The 20265-nt window shown below is 43.8% G+C and overlaps 1 protein-coding gene across 1 annotated transcript in view; it reads right to left on the bottom strand.

Annotated features, from left to right (window-relative positions):
* Positions 1–2442: 2442 nt before the first annotated feature.
* ERICH6 (glutamate rich 6) overlaps positions 2443–20265 on the bottom strand; it is a 42753-nt gene continuing 24930 nt past the window's right edge. The window contains exons 10-13 of the mRNA XM_062178522.1: positions 13521–13606; positions 9805–9960; positions 5705–5933; positions 2443–2706 (exon numbers count right to left, since the gene is read on the bottom strand). Of these exons, the coding sequence (XP_062034506.1) occupies positions 2443–2706; positions 5705–5933; positions 9805–9960; positions 13521–13606 (735 nt within the window). The remainder of the gene's footprint in view (positions 2707–5704; positions 5934–9804; positions 9961–13520; positions 13607–20265) is intronic.

Below are 20265 nucleotides of genomic sequence, written 5' to 3'. Positions count from 1 at the left end.
TTAGCATTTAAGAGAGGTCTCATTCTCTAAACTTTTGTCTGAGAACACCATTGTCTTTCCTCGATAGCTAAAGGATAGCTTTTCTGGGTGCCATATTCTTGGGTGCAGATGGCAGCTTTACGCAATACGCCACAGCATCGGCCTCTCTGTTTGATTTTAAAAATAACTTTCAACTCTTTGTCATATCTCTCTATTAGACTAATAAGTGTTTCTTTGTGTTGTCTTGAAGTTCATTGAGTTTTAAGAAAATAGCTATTTTAGAGGCTGGTGTTGGGGTACATGAGTTAAGCCACTACTTGCGACCCTGGGATCCCATATTGTTCAAGTCTCATCTGCTCTGCTTCCAAGCCATCTCTCTGCTAATGTCCCTGGGAAAGCAGCAGAAGATGGCCTGAGTACTTGAGCTCTGCTACCCGTGTGGGAGACTTAATGTGGTGTTCTAGGCTCCTCGCCTTGGCCTGGACTACTCCCAGCTGTTGCAGCCAACTGGGGAGTGAACTAGCAGATGGAAGATTTCTCTCTGTTTCTCCCTCTGTCTGTCACCCTGCCTTTCAATAAGTGAAACAAATCTTATTTTTAACCAAAACTCAACTACCTAAAATTTATTTGACAATGTCAGATCCTAGGTAGTTAGTTTGTTCTTTGGGTGATGTCATGGTTCCCTAAGCTGAGTCCTAAGACAGTCCTGCGATTCCTTGCTGTTTGCATAAGGATGGGGAAGGGTGACAAATACAATCTCTTGGCCACGTAGACTGCCATTAAATTGGGTCATACCTGGCTCTCAGTCTTCAGGCCCTGCAAAGCCTCAGGGGTGCGCAGCAGGCCCCTGGGAGGCAGTGTGGCACGCTCAGGCTTCCCGACTGGTGCAGGTGTCTTCCTGATGCCGAAGCCAGGCTAGAAGCTCCACCTGCAGGCATGGCCTTCAGGATCTGTCCAGCGTCGGCTTTTACCAGCTCGACACTGAGTGCCAGGTCCTGAGGTTCCTTGCTGCCTACTCAAGATTGGGGGTGGGGGGTGATAGAACACCCCACCTGTCACTGCCCAAGGCGACCCTGAGCGGCATTTCACACTCACCAGGCTCTGTGCAGTCTCAGTACACACAGTGCCCAATTGCACTGATACATGTCTCAACATGGCTGTCCCACGGGGCCACAGATCTCTGTGGCAAGGGCCACTCCAGAGGCTCCATCTGGGAGCATTGGCCCAGGCGGTAGAGGCCTCCGGGTTTCCCCAGGCTCCGAGTCTCACCGTGCTGGTCCAGGCCTGAGCTCCAAGGCAAGTGTCTGAGCGTCCTTTCTTGCCCTACTCCCCGGCAGCTGGAGTCTGGCTCTGCTGTCTGTCAGAGGTTGGGAGGGGGCAGGTGGAGGCAGTTTCTTAGCCACCTGGTTAAGGAAGTCCAAAACCTCAGTCTGCAAATGGGAGCCTGGAGGGAAGGAAGGGGGGGCACAGGGCCCTGCTGAGCCCTGGTTTATATCATGGCAGGCCTGGTGCTGGATTCCAAGTCTAAGGGCAGGTCTTGGTTCCCTCTTCCTCCCTCAAGCTTGGAACTGGAGAGGGGTGACACAGGCAACCCCTTCCTCCCTGCCTTCTCCAGCGGGTCTCATCTTATTGTTTCAGTAAAACCGGACACTGGCTTCCAGATCTCTTGTGCAGGTGACTTAAAGTGCAAATAGCTGTTCCGATTGGTGTCTGTGGGCCAGGTGGTCACCCAAGCATCCCTCTCAGCCGCTATCTTGGTCCTTCTCTCCAAAAGGTTTAATTTCTTGACCTGTCAGTTACAAGGGAGTGCATTTATCTATGTTCTTGACAGGTGATCATTTTATCTGTCTAAAAATAGACACATAGAATCTAAAATATGTGTAAGCAAAATAAAACCAGGGATGCGCGTTGGGGCACACAGGGCTCTGCTGCCTCTTGGGGTGACTGCATCCCATAGCAGAGTGTGGTTTGAGTCCCGCTTATTCTGTGCTTCTGATCTATCTTCCTGCTAATTGCACTTGGGAGGATGACGATGATGGATGGCTCAACTGCTTGGCTGCTTGGGCCCCTGCCCCTCCACGGGACTGACTTCAGGGCTCCCTGGGATTCCTTCAGTTCCGGCAGGTGGTCAGGGTTTTACTTCCCCAGCCCTCCCAGTGGCTCAGTGAAGCCTCTAACCCCGCCCTGCTTTCTCCTTCCCTCGTACTTTGGCTGAGTGGCTGGTTTCCTGGTGTCAGGCAATTGAGTTGTAGTTTTCTGACCCAGAGTGTTTAAACCAGAAACGACCTCAGATGCGGGTTCTGAGTTTATAATGTCCCATATTTCTGCGTAGTTCCTGGTTACACTGTTAACTGTTTTGTTAACCTCCCAACTCCCTCCCTTCCTCCCTTCCCTTTCCTCCCTCCCCCTCCCCCCGCCAATAAAAAGTAAAATTCCAACAAAACAACGAAAGCGCCGTCGTTCTTAAACATTTTCATTGATTATGTTTCGTATGGCCGTCATGATCTCCCGCTTTATGCCCGAATTGTGACAGAGGGCAATTAGTTTTAGAGAAAGCGAAGACAGGTAGGAAGGTTGCTTTAGTTTTCCCAAAACCTGGCTTGAGGGAAAATTCATACATCCTTCAAGTTTATGAAACAGGCGTCGGATCTTTATTAACTTGGCCAGCAGAAGCAGGTCGTCTCCGTTCAGGTACCGGAAGATCGGAATCTCCTCGGGGTGCAGCAGCTTTTCAGCAAAGAGAAGGAGAAGGGGTAGCTCAGAGACGGGAGTGGCACTGGGGAGATGGGAGGAGCCAAATGGTGGCACTCATTTGGGTTTCGGTTCCCTAGGTTCCCTACCGAGGAGCGAGGAGCGGCAGTCTAGTCATCTGTAACCAGGGGCGATGGTGTTATTCTAACCTAAGAAGGAGCTGAAATGCTGTGGAGACCTGAGAAATCACCCAGAGCTTGAAATGTAATCAAGTAAGGTAACCGGCATCTACTGAGGGAAGAACACAGATGCTTCAAATAGCCGCTTTCCCGGGAAGCACCTGCCGGGGATGGTGTGAGGAGTGCCCACTGGGAAGGCGCTGAGGGGGGCAGTCTTCTCAGAGAAGGTAGGACCAGGGGTCGTTTAAACTCCCTTTCCAAGGCAGGCGTTTGGTCAAGCAGTGGAGACCCCAGTTGGGATGCCTGCATCTCCTATCTCAGTGCATGGGTTCACATCCCAGCCCGGCTCCTGATTCCAGCCTAGGGAGCTAAGCACAGCCTGTGATGTGGTGGGGAGCGAGGGAGAGCAGGATCCTGGAGGTAAGGGAAGGTAGGCTTCCAGGCAGAGGAAGTGGTGGACTGAGAACAATGTGCCGAGAGCTCATTTGGTTTAGCATAGATCAGCTCCAGGACACGTGAAATATTATGTAACAATTTAAAAAAGATTTTCAGTGTGCCAGAAAATGCAGACATGGAGAAACCTTCTGTATTTAAGTTGAAAGCAAAAGTAAATAGAACTGCCTCCAACTATACAGTCAGTATAGTCTGATCTAATTCTTATTTTTTAAAAATGTATATGAATAATTTATAAATACCCAGCAAGCGTGGGATGGCGATTACTTTGGGAAAGGGAGTTAAAATAGAAGAAGGTATGAAAGGGAGTCTCATTTTTTAAAAAGATTTATTTATTTATTTGAAAGTCAGAGTTACACAGAGAGAGGAGAGGCAGAGAGGGGGAGAGTTCTTCCATCCACTGGTTCACTACCTAATTGGCCGCAAGGGCCAGAGCTGCACTGATTTGAAGCCAGGAGCCAGGAGCTTCCGGGTGCAGGGGCCCAAGGACTTGGGCCATTTTCTACTGCTTTCCCAGCTATGCCACAGCATTGGCCCTGAGGGAGTCTCATTTTTATCCTCTATATATTATTTGAATAATCTTCAAATATGAGGATATATTCACATTTTATTCATTTTCAGAAACCCAAAGAAAGGGTGATTGTGACAACAGTGCATAAAGTAAAACATTTTAACATCAAATTCTTCTTTTTGCATCAAAATGACTTAAGTTGGTTAAAAGTTCATTTCTAGTGGGGAGGGATCAGGAAGAAGGAATCCCAAGCATCAGACTGAGAACACTGTTACGTTTCAGGTCAGGATGTATTTACTATGAGTGTAATGTGTCACGGGAGGCTATGGTCCACGCTTCTAATCAGGAAAGAAACTTGTCTGGAGCCCAAGCATCTGACTGCCCTAGCTAGACCAACAGAACATAGCTAGAATAGTGCTTGGCACATCGCGGACCATCACTTCATGTTAGCTGCATCTGGAACTTCCTTTTGTTTGATATTCATAAGATAGTCCTGCTCGTGCTGAACATTGAGATCGTCTTTCTATGCACGTAAAAGTACGGGCTTTTCAGAAGTTGAAGACACTTCTGAAGTTGGAGCTACATCTTCCTTTAAAAATCGGTTACACTGGGGCCAGTGCTTGGCGCAGTAGATTAATACTCCACTTGTGGCAATGGCATCCCATATGGGCGTTGGTTCTAATCCCGCCTGCTCCTCTTCCAATCCAGCACTCTGCTATGGCCTGAGAAAGCAGTGGAAGATGGCCCAAGAGCTTGGGCTCCTGCACCCATGTGGGAGATCCGGAAAAAGCTCCTGGCTTTGGATCAGTAAAGCTCTGGGCATTGCAGCCATTTGGGGAGTGAACCAGCAGAGGGATGACCTTTCTCTTTGTCTGTCCCTCTCACTGTCTATAACTCTACCTCCCAAATAAATAAATAAAATATTTTTTAAAAATTGTTACACAAAGGTCTTTAGAGTTCCAGGGACTTGTCCAAAGTCACACACTATATCATTATAAATGTAGATACATACACATCAATCTCTATTTATGGCCGTCTCTGTATCTGTGTTGAGTTACCATTTACTAAGTGCTTATTCAGTGCCAGGTACCACATCTGGTGGTTTGCATTCTCATTGAATCTTCACAGCAATCTATAAGTTAGGAATCAGCCCATTTTATGAACGAGGGACTGAAGTGCTAGTTCATTCACTTTAGCCAAGTGGCGGAGCTGGGGTCTGAACTAGAGACTCTGTAAGTAGCCTGAAGTCCATATTCATGCTGGTGCACTCTTGCCGGTGGCTGAGAGTGTGTTCTGGGCCATGCCCTGCGCAAGGCACTAGCGACAGAGCAGTCAGTAAGACAGGGATTCCATGCTTCAGGAACTCACCGGCCAGGAGGAGAGGCAGCCATGGGGCCAAGTGAGGCAGCATGGCTCAGCAAGCACATGGGTAAAGGCAGGTTCTTGGACAACCCTGAGGATGTGGTCAGTGCTAACTGGGCAGAGGACTAGGAGAATCAGGAAGTGTCTTTAGCAGGGTGAGCCCCATGTTGGGTCTTGAACATGATTAGAAGAACCCCGGTCTCCTGGAACAGTCCAGGACTTTCTACGACAGCCTGGAACAGTAGCAAATCCTAAGACAAAGCCCCCAAAGCGACACCACTACCGGTCCCAGAGTAAACACTCATTAAGTGTTACTTGGATCCAAGTCTGAACTAAGGAATTTCAGAAGAGGAAAATTAGCAGTGTTGGCCCAATCCCACATGAAGCTTTCACTGTGTTTTTTCTTGAATTCCAAAATTCTTAAGGGATAGTAGGGTATATATATGTAAAATATATCAGTAATAGTATGAACAGAAGTTACTTCACTCATACTGTAAATGCTTTAGAATGTTTTCCAAAATGTGCTTACCTTCACTTTGGTTCCAGCATTGATTCTTGCTTGTCGGCCCATTGCTAGAAAAGTGATAGAAATCTTGTCCTGTTCTAAGATGCGAATTCCAACGTAACAGTTCAAGGCCAGAAAGACAGGTTTAAATGAAACAAAGGATGCGGAAGCAAGGACGCTTGACCAATTCCAAGCTCTCACTCTGTTGCCGGCTTGGTCTGAATATTGACCTCCCAAGATATTGATGTACACCCTGGGGAGGAAGAAAATAAAAAAATCACAAGCAGTAACTACAATTCCATGCTGAGATGAATCCTGTCCCTGGCTAGACAAGGAGAGTGACAGTTCTGCTAGCTAATGGCATATGAGCAGTGGGAACATCAGGGGTTCTCAGGAGTGATAATCCCAGCACTGCGTCCCACACGCATCTGAAGTGCTGAGTCCAATGTAAAGCCCTACTGATAAATTGAGTCCAAAAGATGGAACCAAGATGGGTAAGCATTCTGCAAGGAGGAAGAGGGAGCAGGAAAAGTTTTGGTCTGGGAAAGAAGAGATGTAGGAGAGTAGACCATTTCTGAAGGCAGGAGGCCAGAGCTCAGATTTTTGCCCATGGGTGTAAGTTCCGGAGAAGTCTGAGCCAGCCTCAGTACAGGAGAGCTGTTTCTAACAGCCCACCAATTCCAACTGAGGACCAGGAGGCCTCCCCCGAGGGCTGGGTGAGAGCACCTGTGATCATTTGGAGGGAAGAGCTCTGTGAGGGAGCAGAAACTGGAAGAATGCAGACCAGCTGGGGCTCCCCAGTCTCCAGGACTATGGATGCCCCACATTTTATTACCCTGCATACAGAGGTAGCCCTGTACACGCTGAGATCTGGTGGCACTAACTGTGCCATTCTCCTCAGTTATCTCAGCAGACTCTCCAATCTGGATCACAGGCCCTACCTTGAAGAGAGAACAGGTACAATTCTAGAGACTTAGAAAGTTGGCTGGGGCGCCGCTGTGGCGGGTTAACGCCCTGGCCTGACGCACATATGGGTGCCGGTTCTAGTCCCGGCTGCTCCTCTTCCAATCCAGCTCTCTGCTATGCCCTGGGATAGCAGTAGAGATGGCCCAAGTGCTTGGGCCCCTGCACCCATGTGGGAGACCCAGAGGAAGCTCCTGGCTCCTGGCCTCAGATCAGCGCAGCTCCAGCTGTTGTGGCCATCTGGAGAGTGAACCAGCAGATGGAAGACCTCTCTCTCTGTCTCTACCTCTCTCTATAACTCTTTTCAAATAAATAAAATAAATCTTAAAAAAAAGAAAATTGGCTTAATTTGCTAGTGAATTATTTTGTTAGGCAAGTTGGCTGAGCGTTTGGTGCAATGGTTAATTAGCCACTGGGATGCCTGTGTCCCATGCTGGAGTACTAGGTTCTCAAGGCCTGGCTACTTCACTTCTAATCCAGCTTCCTACTGATGTGCGCCCTGAGAGGTGGCAGGCGATAGCTAAAGTGCTTGCGCTCCCTAATGGGAGGCCTGGATGGAATTCCAGGCTCCTGGCTTCAGCCTGGCCCAGCCCTGGCTGTTACAGACCTTTGGTGAGTCAGTGAGTGGTTGGAAAATCTCTGTCTGCCTTTCAAATAAAATAGAAAGAAACAGAGAAAAGAAAGAGACAGACTTGGTCATGTGGGTTCCCCAAAAATAAGATTAAAAAAATCTTATCTTGCCAGTATTGATTAGTGATAGGAACCTTTTAGCAAAGACACAAAGGAGGAATTGAGATGATTATCTTAGCAGACCTAGGAAAGGAGAAATTTAGTTTTATCTTGAAATATGAGTGAAAATCATACGTGGCTGACATGATCTGGGTAAGCTGGTCGTTTTTTAATTTAATATACATTCTTTGCCATGCACAGACACATTGCCAGGTGGTGGCACAGGTTCAGGGTGTTTTTTCAAGGGACTTGGCGTCCTGCAGGAGAGGGAATGTACTTGCTGCTCAAGAGGCAGATACAGGGGGTGATGAGCGGATCAAGGAGCCGCCAGCCTGCCAGAAGTGTGGTTTGTGGGCCAGGGGGCTTCATGCAGTCAGTCTAGAATCTGTAGTCCAGCTCTCAGTGACTTCGGGTGACAGTCAGTAAAGCACTCCACCAAATGTAGCATAGAATTGCTACAGAATTCTGAACGTTAAGTCGAAATTTTTCCAGTATGTTTGGTGGTAATGGACTGACTGCTGGGTAAACATAAATAAGTCACTGTATCTCAAGTACTGGCAGGGGCCCAACTGGCCAATTATTGGCAAGATGAGACTCTTGACACCTGTAACTAATTTAGAGGGACAAATATCTCTTGCTGAAAAGCTCAAAAGGTGTTAATCATAGTGAATCCAAATTTCACTTTGTTAGGCTACACGATATAATATGAACCCATAGAGTATGTATGTTAGTTGATCAAAATGGGATCAGGAACTTAATTCTTTTAGAGATTTTGTGTATATGTTACTATTGTTGATTGTGGCTAAAGGAAGCTTACAAGTTAGGAATGTATCTTGGGGCTGGCACTGGGGCATAGCAGGTTAAGCTGCCATCTGCAGTGCTGGCATCCCATGTTCTAGTCCTAGCTGCTCTAATTCTGATACAATTCTCTGCTAATGTGCCTGGGAAAGCAACAGAGATGTCCTGAGTGCTTGGGCCCCTGCACCCACATGGGAGACCCAGATGAAGCTCCTTGCTCCTGGCTTCAGCCTGGCCCAGCCCTGGCCATTGTAGCCATTTGGGGAATGAACCAGTGGATGGAAGATTTCTGTGTCTCTCCCTCTCTTTCTGTAATTCTGACTTTCAAATAAATAAATAAATCTTTTTAAAAAGAAGATTTAAAGGAGGGAATGTATCTCAATAACAATTGCGCCATTATATAGTTCATATTTTCTTTTTCTTTTTTTTAAAAGATTTTTTTTATTTGAAAGAGTTACAGAAAGAAGTAGAGACAGAGAGAGAGAGAGAGAGAGAGAGAGAGAGGTCTTCCATCTGTTGGTTTACTCCCCAAATAGCTGCAATGGCCAGAGGTGAGCCAATCTGGAGCTAGGAGCTTCTTCCGGATCTCCCACAGGAGTACAGGGACCCAAGTGCTTGGGCCATCCTCTGCTGTTTTCCCAGGTGCATTAGCAGGGAGCTGGATTAAAGGGGGAGCAGCAGGACTTGAACCAGTGCCTGTTTGGGATGCTGATCCTTCAGACTGGGGCTTTAACCCGCTGCACCACAATGCCGGCCCCAGTTCATATTTTCTTACTACCTTTATAGAAAGAATATGATGAGCCTTGTTTTGTGTAGTTGCTTGGAATTTTCCCATTGAGTTGCATATGGAATGGCAAAAGCCAGAGAAGCTTCTGGAGCCAGCGTTGTGGCGCATTGGGTTAAGATGCTGCATGTAACACCAACATGGCCATATGGGCTGGTTGGAATCCCCATTGCTCCACCTCCGCCCCTGCTCCCTGCTAAAGCATCTGGGAAAGCAGTGGAAGATGGTCTAAGTACTTGATTCCCTCCCACCCACATGAGAGACCCAGGTGGAGCTCCTGGCTCCTGACTTTGGCCTGGTCCAGTCCCCTAGACAGTGTGGCCATTTGGAGAGTGAACTAGTGGATGGAAGATCTCCCTCCCCATCCCTCTGACTCTCTCTCTCTCTCTTTCTTACTTTGCCTTTCAAATAAATAAACAAATCTTTAGAAAATGCTTCTTAGTTGACTATTTCTACCTAATGACCCTAACTTAAATAGATCACTTAAAGCCATTCTTATCATTTTTAATTTTTTTCCCACAAAATAAAAAATAAAGTGGAGGTTGGCATTAGCCTAGTGGTTAAGGATCCTGCATCCCATGTCAGAGAGCCTGGGTTTGATTTCTGGTTCAAGCTCTTGACTCCAGCTTCCTGCTGATGTGGACAAATGGCTCACGTAATTGGGCTCCTGCTACCCCTGGGAGATCTTGATTCACTTCCTGGTTCCCAGCTCCTAGTTTCAGCCCCAGCCCAGCCCTGGCCATTACCAGCACTTGGGGAGTGAACCAGCTGGTGGTGGCTCTCTCTCTCTCTCTAATAAAATAAAATACAAGAAACTAAAAATGGCAGCAGGAGGAACCTAGACACCTACCAGACATTTCCATTGGGATGATAGCACGAACTTTTGCCAGAGGAGTCCAACACTGCCAGGATGGAGGCGTTAGTAGACATATCTTCTTGAACTATACTAGTGAAACCATTTATCCTGTTGGGCACTCGGACGATGGCTAGGTTTCCAGATGGATAGCTGAACTCAGATAAGGTTGTATGAGTTGTTCTAATGGTCCTCGACTGTTCTGGGAATAAATTCAGTTTATGAAAGAGTACTTTCTAACTATATAGCATTCTGAAAATAAGAGATACTATTATTAACCATTTTTATGCTTTTTATGTGGATTAAAATGTATTTATTTGTGTGTGTGTGGGGGGGCTGTTCTGTGGTGTAGTGGGTTAAACTGCAGCCCGTAGTGCTGGTATCCTATTTGGGCGCTGGTTCCAGTCCTGACTGCTCTACTTCCAATCCAGCTCTCTGCCATGACCTGGGAAAGCAGTGGAAGATGGCCCAGGTTCTTGGGTCCCAGCACCTGCGTGGGAGACTTGGAGGAAGCTCCTGGCTCCTGGCTTCAGATCAGCCCAGCTCCAGCCATTGTGGCTATTTGGGGAATGAACCAGCAGTTGGAAGACCTTTCTCTCTCTCTCTCTCTCTCTCTCTCTCTCTCTCCCTCTCTCTCTCTCCCTCTCTCTCTCTCTCTCTCTCTCTCTCTCTCTCTTTCTGCCTCTGCATCTCTGTAATTCTACCTTTTAAATAAATAATATATATATATATAAATATTTATGAGATACAAGAATACTCAAAAAGCACCAGCAAATGGAATCTAACAATATTAAAAAGAATTATGTACCATGATGAAGTGGGATTCATCTCAAGAATGCAATGTTAGTTTAATATCTGAAAATCAATTAATGTAATATATCAATAAAGAGCAAAAACACATGATCATCTCAATAATCACAGAAAAAGCATTTGGAAAAACCCCAACACACTTTTGTCAAAAAGACTCAGTAGACTTCAAATAGAAGGGACTGTCTTCAACCTGATAAAGGCATCCATGAAAAACCTACGGCTAAAATCATACTTAATGATGAATGATTGGATGCTTTTCCCCAAAGATCAGACACTAAACAGAGATGTCCCCTCTTTCCACTTCTAGTCAAGATTGTTCTGGTCACAGAAAGTCCAGGGAAGAAAACGAAGCGAAAGGCATCAGCTTGGGAAGGGAAGTACAGTGGTGTCTCTGCAGATGACATGCTCTCGTATACAGAAAATCCTAAGGAATTCAGAAAACAATAAATGACTTCAGAGTGGTAGGCTCCAAGATATAAATAGTATTTCTATACATGAGCACTGAACATTCTGAGAATGAAATTTAGAAAACAGTTCTGGGATGGGTGTTTGGTGCAGCATTGTAAAGAAGCTGTTTAAGGACACCTCCATCTCACATCAAGAGAGCTTGGTTTTGAGTCCTGCCTGGCTCCACTTCTGATCCAGCCTCCTGCTGGACACCCTGGGAGACAGCAGATGATGGTTCAAGTACTTGGGTCCCTGACACCTACATAGGAGATCTAGATTTAGTTTCTGGCTCCTGGCTTTGGCCTGGCCCAACCGTTGCAATTGAGGGCACTTGGAGGGCAAATCAGTGGGTGGAAGATCTATCTTTTTCCAGCTCTCTGCCTTTCAAATAAATAAAAATAAATTAAAAATTTTATAATTCCATTTATAATAGCAGCAAAATATATACTGAGGCTAATTCACTATTAATACTCATACTCAGTCCATGTTTAGGCTGATGAGAAATCCAGAGATAAAATAAATACAAGATTGACTCTGAGTCATTTTGAAAATCCATCACAACCTTCAAGAGAGTTAAGAATTACAGTCAGGAGCTGGCACTGTGGTGCAGTGGGTTAAAGCCACTGCCTGCCGTGCCGGCATCCTATATGGGTGCCGGTTCGATTCCCTGCTGCTCCTCTTCTGATCCAGCTCTCTGCTATAGCCTGGGAAAGCAGTAGAAGATGGCCCAAGTCCTTGAGCCCCTGCATCCACATGGGAGACCGGGAAGAAGCTTCTGGCTCCTGGCTTCGGATCAGCACAGCTCCAGCGGTTATGGCCAACCGGGGAGTGAACTGGCAGATGGAAGACCTTTCTCTCTCTCTCTCTCTCTCTCTGCTTCTCCTTCTCTCTCTGTGTAACTCTGACTTTCAAATAAATAAATGAATAAATAAATAAATCTTAAAAAAAGAAAGTCAGGGCAAGAAATGATAACTAATAAAATTGGGAACATCTCTTCAGGTTTTTTTTTTTTTTTTTGACAGGCAGACTGGAGAGTGAGAGAGAGACAGAGAGAAAGGTCTTCCTTTTTGCCGTTGGTTCACCCTCCAATGGCTGCCACGGTAGGCGCGCTGCGGCCGGCGCACCGCGCCGTTCCGATGGCAGGAGCCAGGTGCTTATCCTGGTCTCCCATGGGGTGCAGGGCCCAAGGACTTGGGCCATCCTCCACTGCACTCCCTGGCCACGGCAGAGAGCTGGCCTGGAAGAGGGGCAACCGGGATAGGATCGGTGCCCCAACCGGGACTAGAACCCGGTGTGCCGGCGCCACAAGACGGAGGATTAGCCTAGTGAGCCGCGGCGCCGGCCAAGGTTTTTAAATATATATGGGCCTAAGGAACTAAAAATTCATTTTGCATCCTGTGTTGTGAAAGCCATTTTTTTGGTTTATTATTGATAATTATAGTTAAACATTTAGGAAACTATGACTAAAAATTTCCTCTAAAAAGGAAGGCCATGAAAAATGGTGCCTCATTTTTTCTTGCTTGTTTTTACTTTCCTCAAGATATTAAGTGAACTTTGTGCCAAAATATCAAATGGCCTGGCCATCGGGCAGCAGTCCAAGCAATCAGTAACTTAGCCTTCCATAAAAGGATGTTGAGTTTTGGTGTTAAAAAGTAACAAACTGCTCAGGCTTGTGTAAACGTGTATCCATTTGGGAGGCAAAACTATCAAAGCTTTAAAATGCCTGAATTTCTTTCCTGTAATTTCTGCTCCTAGATATTTAATTCAAGATAATACACAGTAAGTGTACACAAAGCTGTTCATTTAGCTATTATATATAGCAGCAAAAGTGTGAAACCATCTTTGTTCAGTAATGGGGGACAGGTTAAATGGATGATATAGTACAAGGGTAATTCAGAAAGTTCATGGATGGGAATAAAGAATATGAACATTTTCCATGAACTTTTAGAAATATCCTCATACATTGCTATAATGAAATACTATGTGATTATAAAAGTACTGTCATATCTATATTTATTGCATATTATATACTCATAACATATTATATAAAAGGACCAGTTATAAGATATGAATATATTGCATAACAGTTGATTTTTAAAGAACTATATGGGCATACTTAAAACCATTTGTGGAAAAATGAAAATAGAAGTATTAATTTATTTGGGTGCAAAAAGACTTCATGATACATGGGAAATGTGTATTATGAAAACAATATGCAAGGATTTCAATTTTTTTGCACCAAAATAAACTCATACTTTTAATTCCATTTTTTCAAGAACTTCTTGAAGCACCCTTGTATATGCTCATAGGACAAAATAAGGAAAGGTATGTCTAAAAATGCTACCAGCTTTCCTCTGGGCACTAGAATTTGGGGGTAATGCTTTTTCTGTATATTTTTTTCTGTTTTTTAAAGAAAGTGAAGCTAACAAAAAATAACTTGTTGGAAGAAAGGATACAATATTTGCATTGTGCCATCTGGAAACGAAGTCAGAAACTTGCTCCCATGTTTATAGCGCTTCTCCAGGAACTCGTCCTCCACAACCTGACACCAGAGAAAAGAGCAGAACACGGACTGTTACTTGTTTCACACACGAAGCACTAAGTGTATCAGTGTACACTGTTGCCTGCCAGTTATACAAATCATTTCTTCTTCTTCTTCTTCTTCTTCTTCTTCTTCTTCTTCTTCTTCTTCTTCTTCTTCTTCTTCTTCTTCTTCTTCGACAGGCAGAGTGGACAGTGAGAGAGAGAGACAGAGAGAAAGGTCTTCCTTTTCTGTTGGTTCACCCCCACAATGGCCGCTGCGGAGCCAGGAGCCAGGTGCTTCTCCTGGTCTCCCATGCGGGCGCAGGGCCCAAGGACTTGGGCCATCCTCCACGGCACTCTTGGGCTATAGCAGAGAGCTGGACTGGAAGAGGGGCAACCGGGATAGAATCCGGCACCCTGACCGGGACTAGAACCCAGGGTGCCAGCACCACAGGTGGAGGATTGGCCTATTGAACCGCAGTGCTGGCCCATTTCTTAATATCAGTTTTTGGCCCAGCTTCAACATGAGTTGGGAGTCCTTAGCAATCTTTTAAAGATTGAACTTTTCATATAAAATAGTTTAGCATGTCTTTTTTAGTATAACTGATACAACCTTTCTGGTTGAAGTCTGCCATTACGTATCTATTTGAAGTTTGTTTCCTTTAAGTATTTATTTATTTAGAAAGGCAGAAAGAGAGAGAGAGAAAGATGGTGGGAGGAAGAGGAGAAAAAAATCTCCTATTTGCTGATTCACTCCCCAAATGCCCACAACAGCCAGGCCTGGATTAGGCTAAGGCAGGGACCTGGGAACTAAAGCCAGTTCTGGAAAATCATAATTTATTAACTCTTTAAATATTGCCTCTGCCTGATTATCTTATTTATGGAATTTTGCATAAATACATTTAGACCTTTCACATTCTGTGTACTTTATCCTTTGTCCTTTTTTATTCTTTTAAAGATTTATCTGTTTGAAAGAGTTAGAGAGAGAGAGAGAGAGAGAGAATCTATCTTCCATCTGCTGGTTCATTCTCCAATTGGCTGCAATGGCCGGAGCTGCACCGATCTGAAGTGAGGAACCAGAAGCTTCTTCCCAGCCTCCCACATGAGTGCAGGGGCCCAAGGACTTGTGCCATCATCTACTGCTTTCCCAGGTCATAGCAGAGAGCAGCCAGGTCTTGAACCAGTGTCCATATGGGATGCCAGCACTGCAGGCATTAACTTCACCCACTATGCCACAGTGCAGGCCCCCTTTTGTCCTCTTAATGATTTATTTCTTTAATCTTTCTTCCAGGGAATTAATTCTCTCTTTAGTTAGGTCTAACCTGCTTTTTAACTCTTATCCTGTAAACTTTTACATTCAATTTTATATTTTCATTTCTATAGGTTCATTTTTTTCTTTTCAAATATTATAGTTTCCTATTCCCTCCATATATCTTCAAACTCATCCTTTATTGTCAATAAATAAATATGAATAAATATAGCTGTATTACTTCAATTTCCAAAGTCCTTGCAGGTCCTTCCCTATTGGATATTATCCCTCTGGGTTTTTAGTTGTGATATTGAGTTTCCTTATGTTCTTGGCTATTTTTCCACTATGTGCCAGTAATGTAACTTGAAAAACAATTTGTATGGGTACTGTGAAAGTTGAATGAATGCCCTTTCTCCAGTGAGAATTTGGATTTGCTTCAGTCAAGCACCTGGGTTTACTGTATCATTCAAGAGAAACAAACCTGAGCTCAGTAATTTAATTTCTGGAAATCTATCCTGGGGAACTATACTTACATAGAAATGTATGTATTTATTTATTTTAAAGGTTTTTTTTTTTTTTAATTGAAAGGCAGAGTGACACAGAGAGAAACTGACATACACATAGATCTTCCTTCTGCTAGCTCCCTCTCCAAATGACACAAGGGATGGGGCTGGGCCAGGCCAAAGCCAGAAGCCTGGGAACTTCTTCCGGGTCTCCCACGTGGGTGCAGGGGCCCAAGCATTTGGGCCATCTTCCACTGCTTTCCCAGACATGTTAGATTAGAAGTAGAGAAGCCAGGACTTGAACTGGTGCTCATAGGGGATGCTGGTGTCACAGATGGCAGCTTAAACCACTATGCCATGACACTGGCCTTGAAATGTATTTATACACAAAGACATTGAAAGCAATCCTATTTAGCTAAAATCATTGTTTTTTGGTTTTTTTTCAGATTCACTTATTTATTTGAAAGTCAGAGTTATATATAGAGAGGAGAGGTCTTCCATCCAATGGTTCACTCCCCATTCGGCTGCAAGGGCTGGAGCTGTGCAGATCCAAAGCCAGGAGCTAGGAATTCTTCTGGGTCTCCCACACGGGTGCAGGGGCCCAAGGATTTGGCCCATCTTCTTACTGCTTTCCCAGGCCATAGGAGAGAGCTGGACTGGAAGAGGAGCAGCTGGGACTAGAACTGGCACCCATATGGGATGCTGGTGCTTCAGGCCAGGGCGTTAACCCGCTGCGCCATAGCACTAGCCCCTAAAATCATTGTTAATAACATTTGTGCCAATAACATGGGAATGGTTAAATAAACTATATGAAAATTTATGTAGGTATTAAAATAATGATAGTAAATGTTAGGTCCTTGGGGCTTTATGCCCCAGTAAGGCAGAGAGGCAAGTGTTTGAGGCAGGGGAGTTTTATTGAAAACAGAACATCAAAAAAGGAGGAAGAGGGGGAAGAGTACTAGATCGTTGCAGTGGTGGGGGCAGGGGACAGAAAGAAATCTCAGCCCCTGAGTGATAGGCAGTTGTCTTTTTATACCCTGGCCTGGGAAAGGGTCGTGTGTACATGCAAGACCACATCTGAAGTGAAAAGGCGGGGCCTCACCTGGCAGGATGGATTGGATTCGATTAGCTAGTATTTTGTTGAGGATTTTTGCATCTATGTTCGTCAGGGATGTTGGTCTCTAGTTCTCTTTCTCTGTTGGATCTTTTTCTGGTTTAGTCATTAAGGTGATGTTGGCTTCAAAGAAGGAGTTTGGGAAGGTTTCCTTCCTGTCAATTATTTTGAGTAGTTTGAGAAGAATTGGAATTAGTTCTTTAAATGTCTGGTAGAATTCAGCTTGAAGCCATCTGGTCCTGGGCTTTTCTTTGTTGGGAGGGTTTTTATTACTGATTGAATGTCCGTCTTGGTTATTGATCTGTTTAGGTTTCCTGTGTCTTCATGACTCAATTTTGGTAGATTGTATGTGTCTAGGAATCTATTTATTGTAGGCTTCCCAATTTGTTGGCATATAGCTCTTTGTAATAATTCCTGATGATTCTTTTAATTTCTGTGGTATTTGTTAAATTTCCTTTCTTATCTATGATTTTATTGATTTGGGTCTTCTCCCTTTTTTTTTTTTTGGTTAATTGCACCAATGATGTATCAATTTTGTTTATTTTTTCGAAAAACCAGATGTTCATTTCACTGATCTTTTGTATTTTCTTTTTGTTTCAATTTTGTTTATTCTCTAATTTTAATTATTTCTTTCCCCCTACTAATTTGGGGTTTGGTTTGCTGTTGTTTTTCTAGGTCCTTGATATGCACTGATAGCTCATTTATTTGGTGCCTTTACAATTTCTTGATGTAGGCACCAATTTCTATAAGCTTAGCTCTTACCACTGCTTTTGCTACTTCGTATAAGTTTGGTATGATGTATTATTGTCTTCATTTGTTTCCAGAAACTTTTTGATTCCTCTTTTGATTTCTTCTATGACCCACCATTTAGGAGCATGTTGTTCAATCTCCATGTGTTTGCATATGCTCTAGAGATTCTTGAGTTGTTGTTTTCCAGCTTCATTCCACTGTGGTCAGAGAAGATGCATGGTGTGATTTCGACTTTTTTTTTTTTTATTTTGTTGAGACTTACTTTATGGCCTAGCGTATGGTCTACCCTAGAGAAAGTTCCATGCGCTGATGAGAAGAATGTATATTCTGCAACTGTAGGATGAAAAGTTCTGTAGATATCACTTAAATCCATTTAGTCCATAGTGTTGATTAGCTCTGTTGTTTCTTTATTGATTTTCTGTCTAGTTGACCTGTCCATTGATGAAAGTGGGGTATTGAAGTCCCCCATTACTATTGTATTTGAGTCTATGTCTCCCTTTAGATCCATTAACATTTCTTTTAAATAGCCAGGTACCCTGTAATTAGGTGCATATACATTTATTATAGTCACATCTTCCTGTTGAATTGATCCCTTACTCATTACATAGTGCCCTTCTTTGTCTCTTTGAACAGTTTTTGTATTAAACTCTATTTTGTCAGCTATTAGGATGGCTACACCTGCCCTTTTTTTGCTTTCCATTATCATGGAATATCTTTTTCCATCCTTTCACTTTCAGCCTGTGTCTATCTTTGTTATTGAAATGTGTTTCTTGTAGGTAGCAAATAGATAGGTCTTTTTTTTTTTTTTAATTCGTTCAGTCAATCTGTATCTTTTAACAAGAGAGTATATAGACTATTTACATTCAAGGTGACTATTGATAATTAATGACTACTTGGTCCTGCCATTTTCCCATAAATATTCCTATTGTTTACTTTGGATTTCCTTTATACTTTTACTGGGAGATGTTTCTGCCTTCATATTCTTTCATGATGATGACTATCTTTCTGTGTTTCTGTTCTTAAGATCCTTAAGCATCTTTTGTAAGGCTGGACAAGTGGTGACAGATTCTTCCAATTTCTGTTCATTATGGAAGGTCTTTATTTCACCTTCATTTTTAAATGAGAGCTTTGCAGGGTACAGCATTCTGGGTTGACAGGTTTTTTTCTCTTCAGACTTGGAATATATCTTGCCATTCTGTCCTAGCCCGTAGGGTTTCTGATGAGAAGCCACCTGTGAGTCTAATTGGTGATCCTTTGAAAAATAATCTGGCATTTCTCTTGTGCAAAATTTTAGAATTTTTTTCTTCAGGGCCAGCACTGTAGTATAGTAGGCTAAGCCTCTGCCTACAGTGCCAGCATCCCATATGGACATCAGTTCTAGTCCTGGCTGCTTCCCTTGTGATCCAGCTCTCTGCTATGGCCTGGGAGAGCAGTATAAGATAGCCCAAGTGCTTGGGTCCCTGCAGCCATGTAGGAGACCCAGAAGAAGCTCCGGGCTTCAGATGGGCCCAACTCTGGCCTTAGTGGCCATTTGGGGAGTGAGCCATCTCTCTGGCTGTAAATCTACCTCTCAAATAAATAAATAAATAAATATCTTACAAAAGAGAGAATCTTTCCTTCATGTTTTACTGTTGAAAGTTTGACTACAATGTGTTGTGTTGAAGATCTTTTATGCTCAAGTCTATTAGGAGGTCTTTTTTTTAAGATTAATTTTTTATTTGAAAGGCAGACTTATGGAGAGGAAGAGGCAGAGAGATACAGAGAGAAAAAAAAAAGAGAGAGAGAGAGAAAGGTCTTCCATTTGCTGTTTCACTCCCCAAATGGCTGAAATGGCTAGAGCTGAGCAGATCCGAAGCCAGGATCCTGGAGCTTCTTCCAGGTCTCCCATTTGGGTGCAGGGGTCCAAGGACTTGGGCCATCGTTCACTGCATTTCTAGGCCATAGCAGAGAGCTGGATAGGAAGAGAAGCAGCTGGGACTTGAACCAGTGCTCATATAGCACTGTAGGCAGTGGCTTTATCAGCTATGCCACAGCACCAGCCCCTATTAGGAGTTTTATGTGCTTTGTGTACTTGGACATCTCTTTTTCCAAATTAGGGAAGTTTTCTGTGATTATTTCACTAAAACAGCCTTTTAATCCATTCTCTCTCTCTCTTTATTTTAACGCCTTCAGAAACTCCTAAATCCTGTATGTTGGTTGTTTGATGCTCTCCTGTACATCTCCGACACTGTTTTTAATTTTCCCAATTTCTTCTCCTCCTCCTCCTCTTCTTCTTCTTCCACTTCCTCCTCCTCCTTCTTCTTTTTCTTTTTCTTTTTTTGGCCAAACTGAAAAATTTCCAAAGATTGGTCTTCTAGCTCTGATATTCTTTCTTCTGCCTCACCAAGTCTGTTGTTTAGGCTTTCCACTGCAATTTTATTTGATCTATTGAATTCTTCATTTCTAATATTGCATTTTGATTTCTCTTTAAAAAATCTCAATTTCATGGGAAAATTTTCATGAATTTATTTAATTCATGGATTTGCTTTTGATAGCTTTGGAGTAATCTTATGATAAACCTTTTGAATTCCATTTCAGGTGTTTCATCAATCTCTTCATCACATTCTAATGTTGAATTGTTGTTATGTTCCTTTGGGGGAGGTCTGTTGTCTTTATTCTTGTTTCTTGAATTTCTGCATTTGTTTCTAGGTATTTATGAAGATACTTGTTAGTTTTTTCCTCTGATGGCTTATACAAGAGAACTTTGAACTATTCATCTGTGGCTTAGCGGAATGTCTGCACTTTCAGTGAATACCCAGAAGTGAGTGCTGGGTGTGGCCAGGGAGCTCTGGTCAGTGCTCCAGGGTGGGGTGAGTATCCAGGGTGACGCCCAAGTTGGTTGTGGTAGATTTCCTCTTGTTAACAGAGTTGGGGGTATGGTCAACTCTATTGGTGTGATCACACCCTCACCTCCTCTCCTCCAAGGTGGTCAGTGTCTGGGTGTTAGCCCCCAGCGGGTTCCGCCCTTGTCTACATTGCCATATGAATCACACAAATGATCTGCACAGTCCTTACTCCAAGCA

The sequence above is a fragment of the Lepus europaeus genome, chromosome 2 (genome assembly GCF_033115175.1).
Source record: "Lepus europaeus isolate LE1 chromosome 2, mLepTim1.pri, whole genome shotgun sequence".
Lineage (NCBI taxonomy): Eukaryota > Metazoa > Chordata > Mammalia > Lagomorpha > Leporidae > Lepus > Lepus europaeus.
This window is presented reverse-complemented; position numbering and strand designations above follow the sequence as displayed.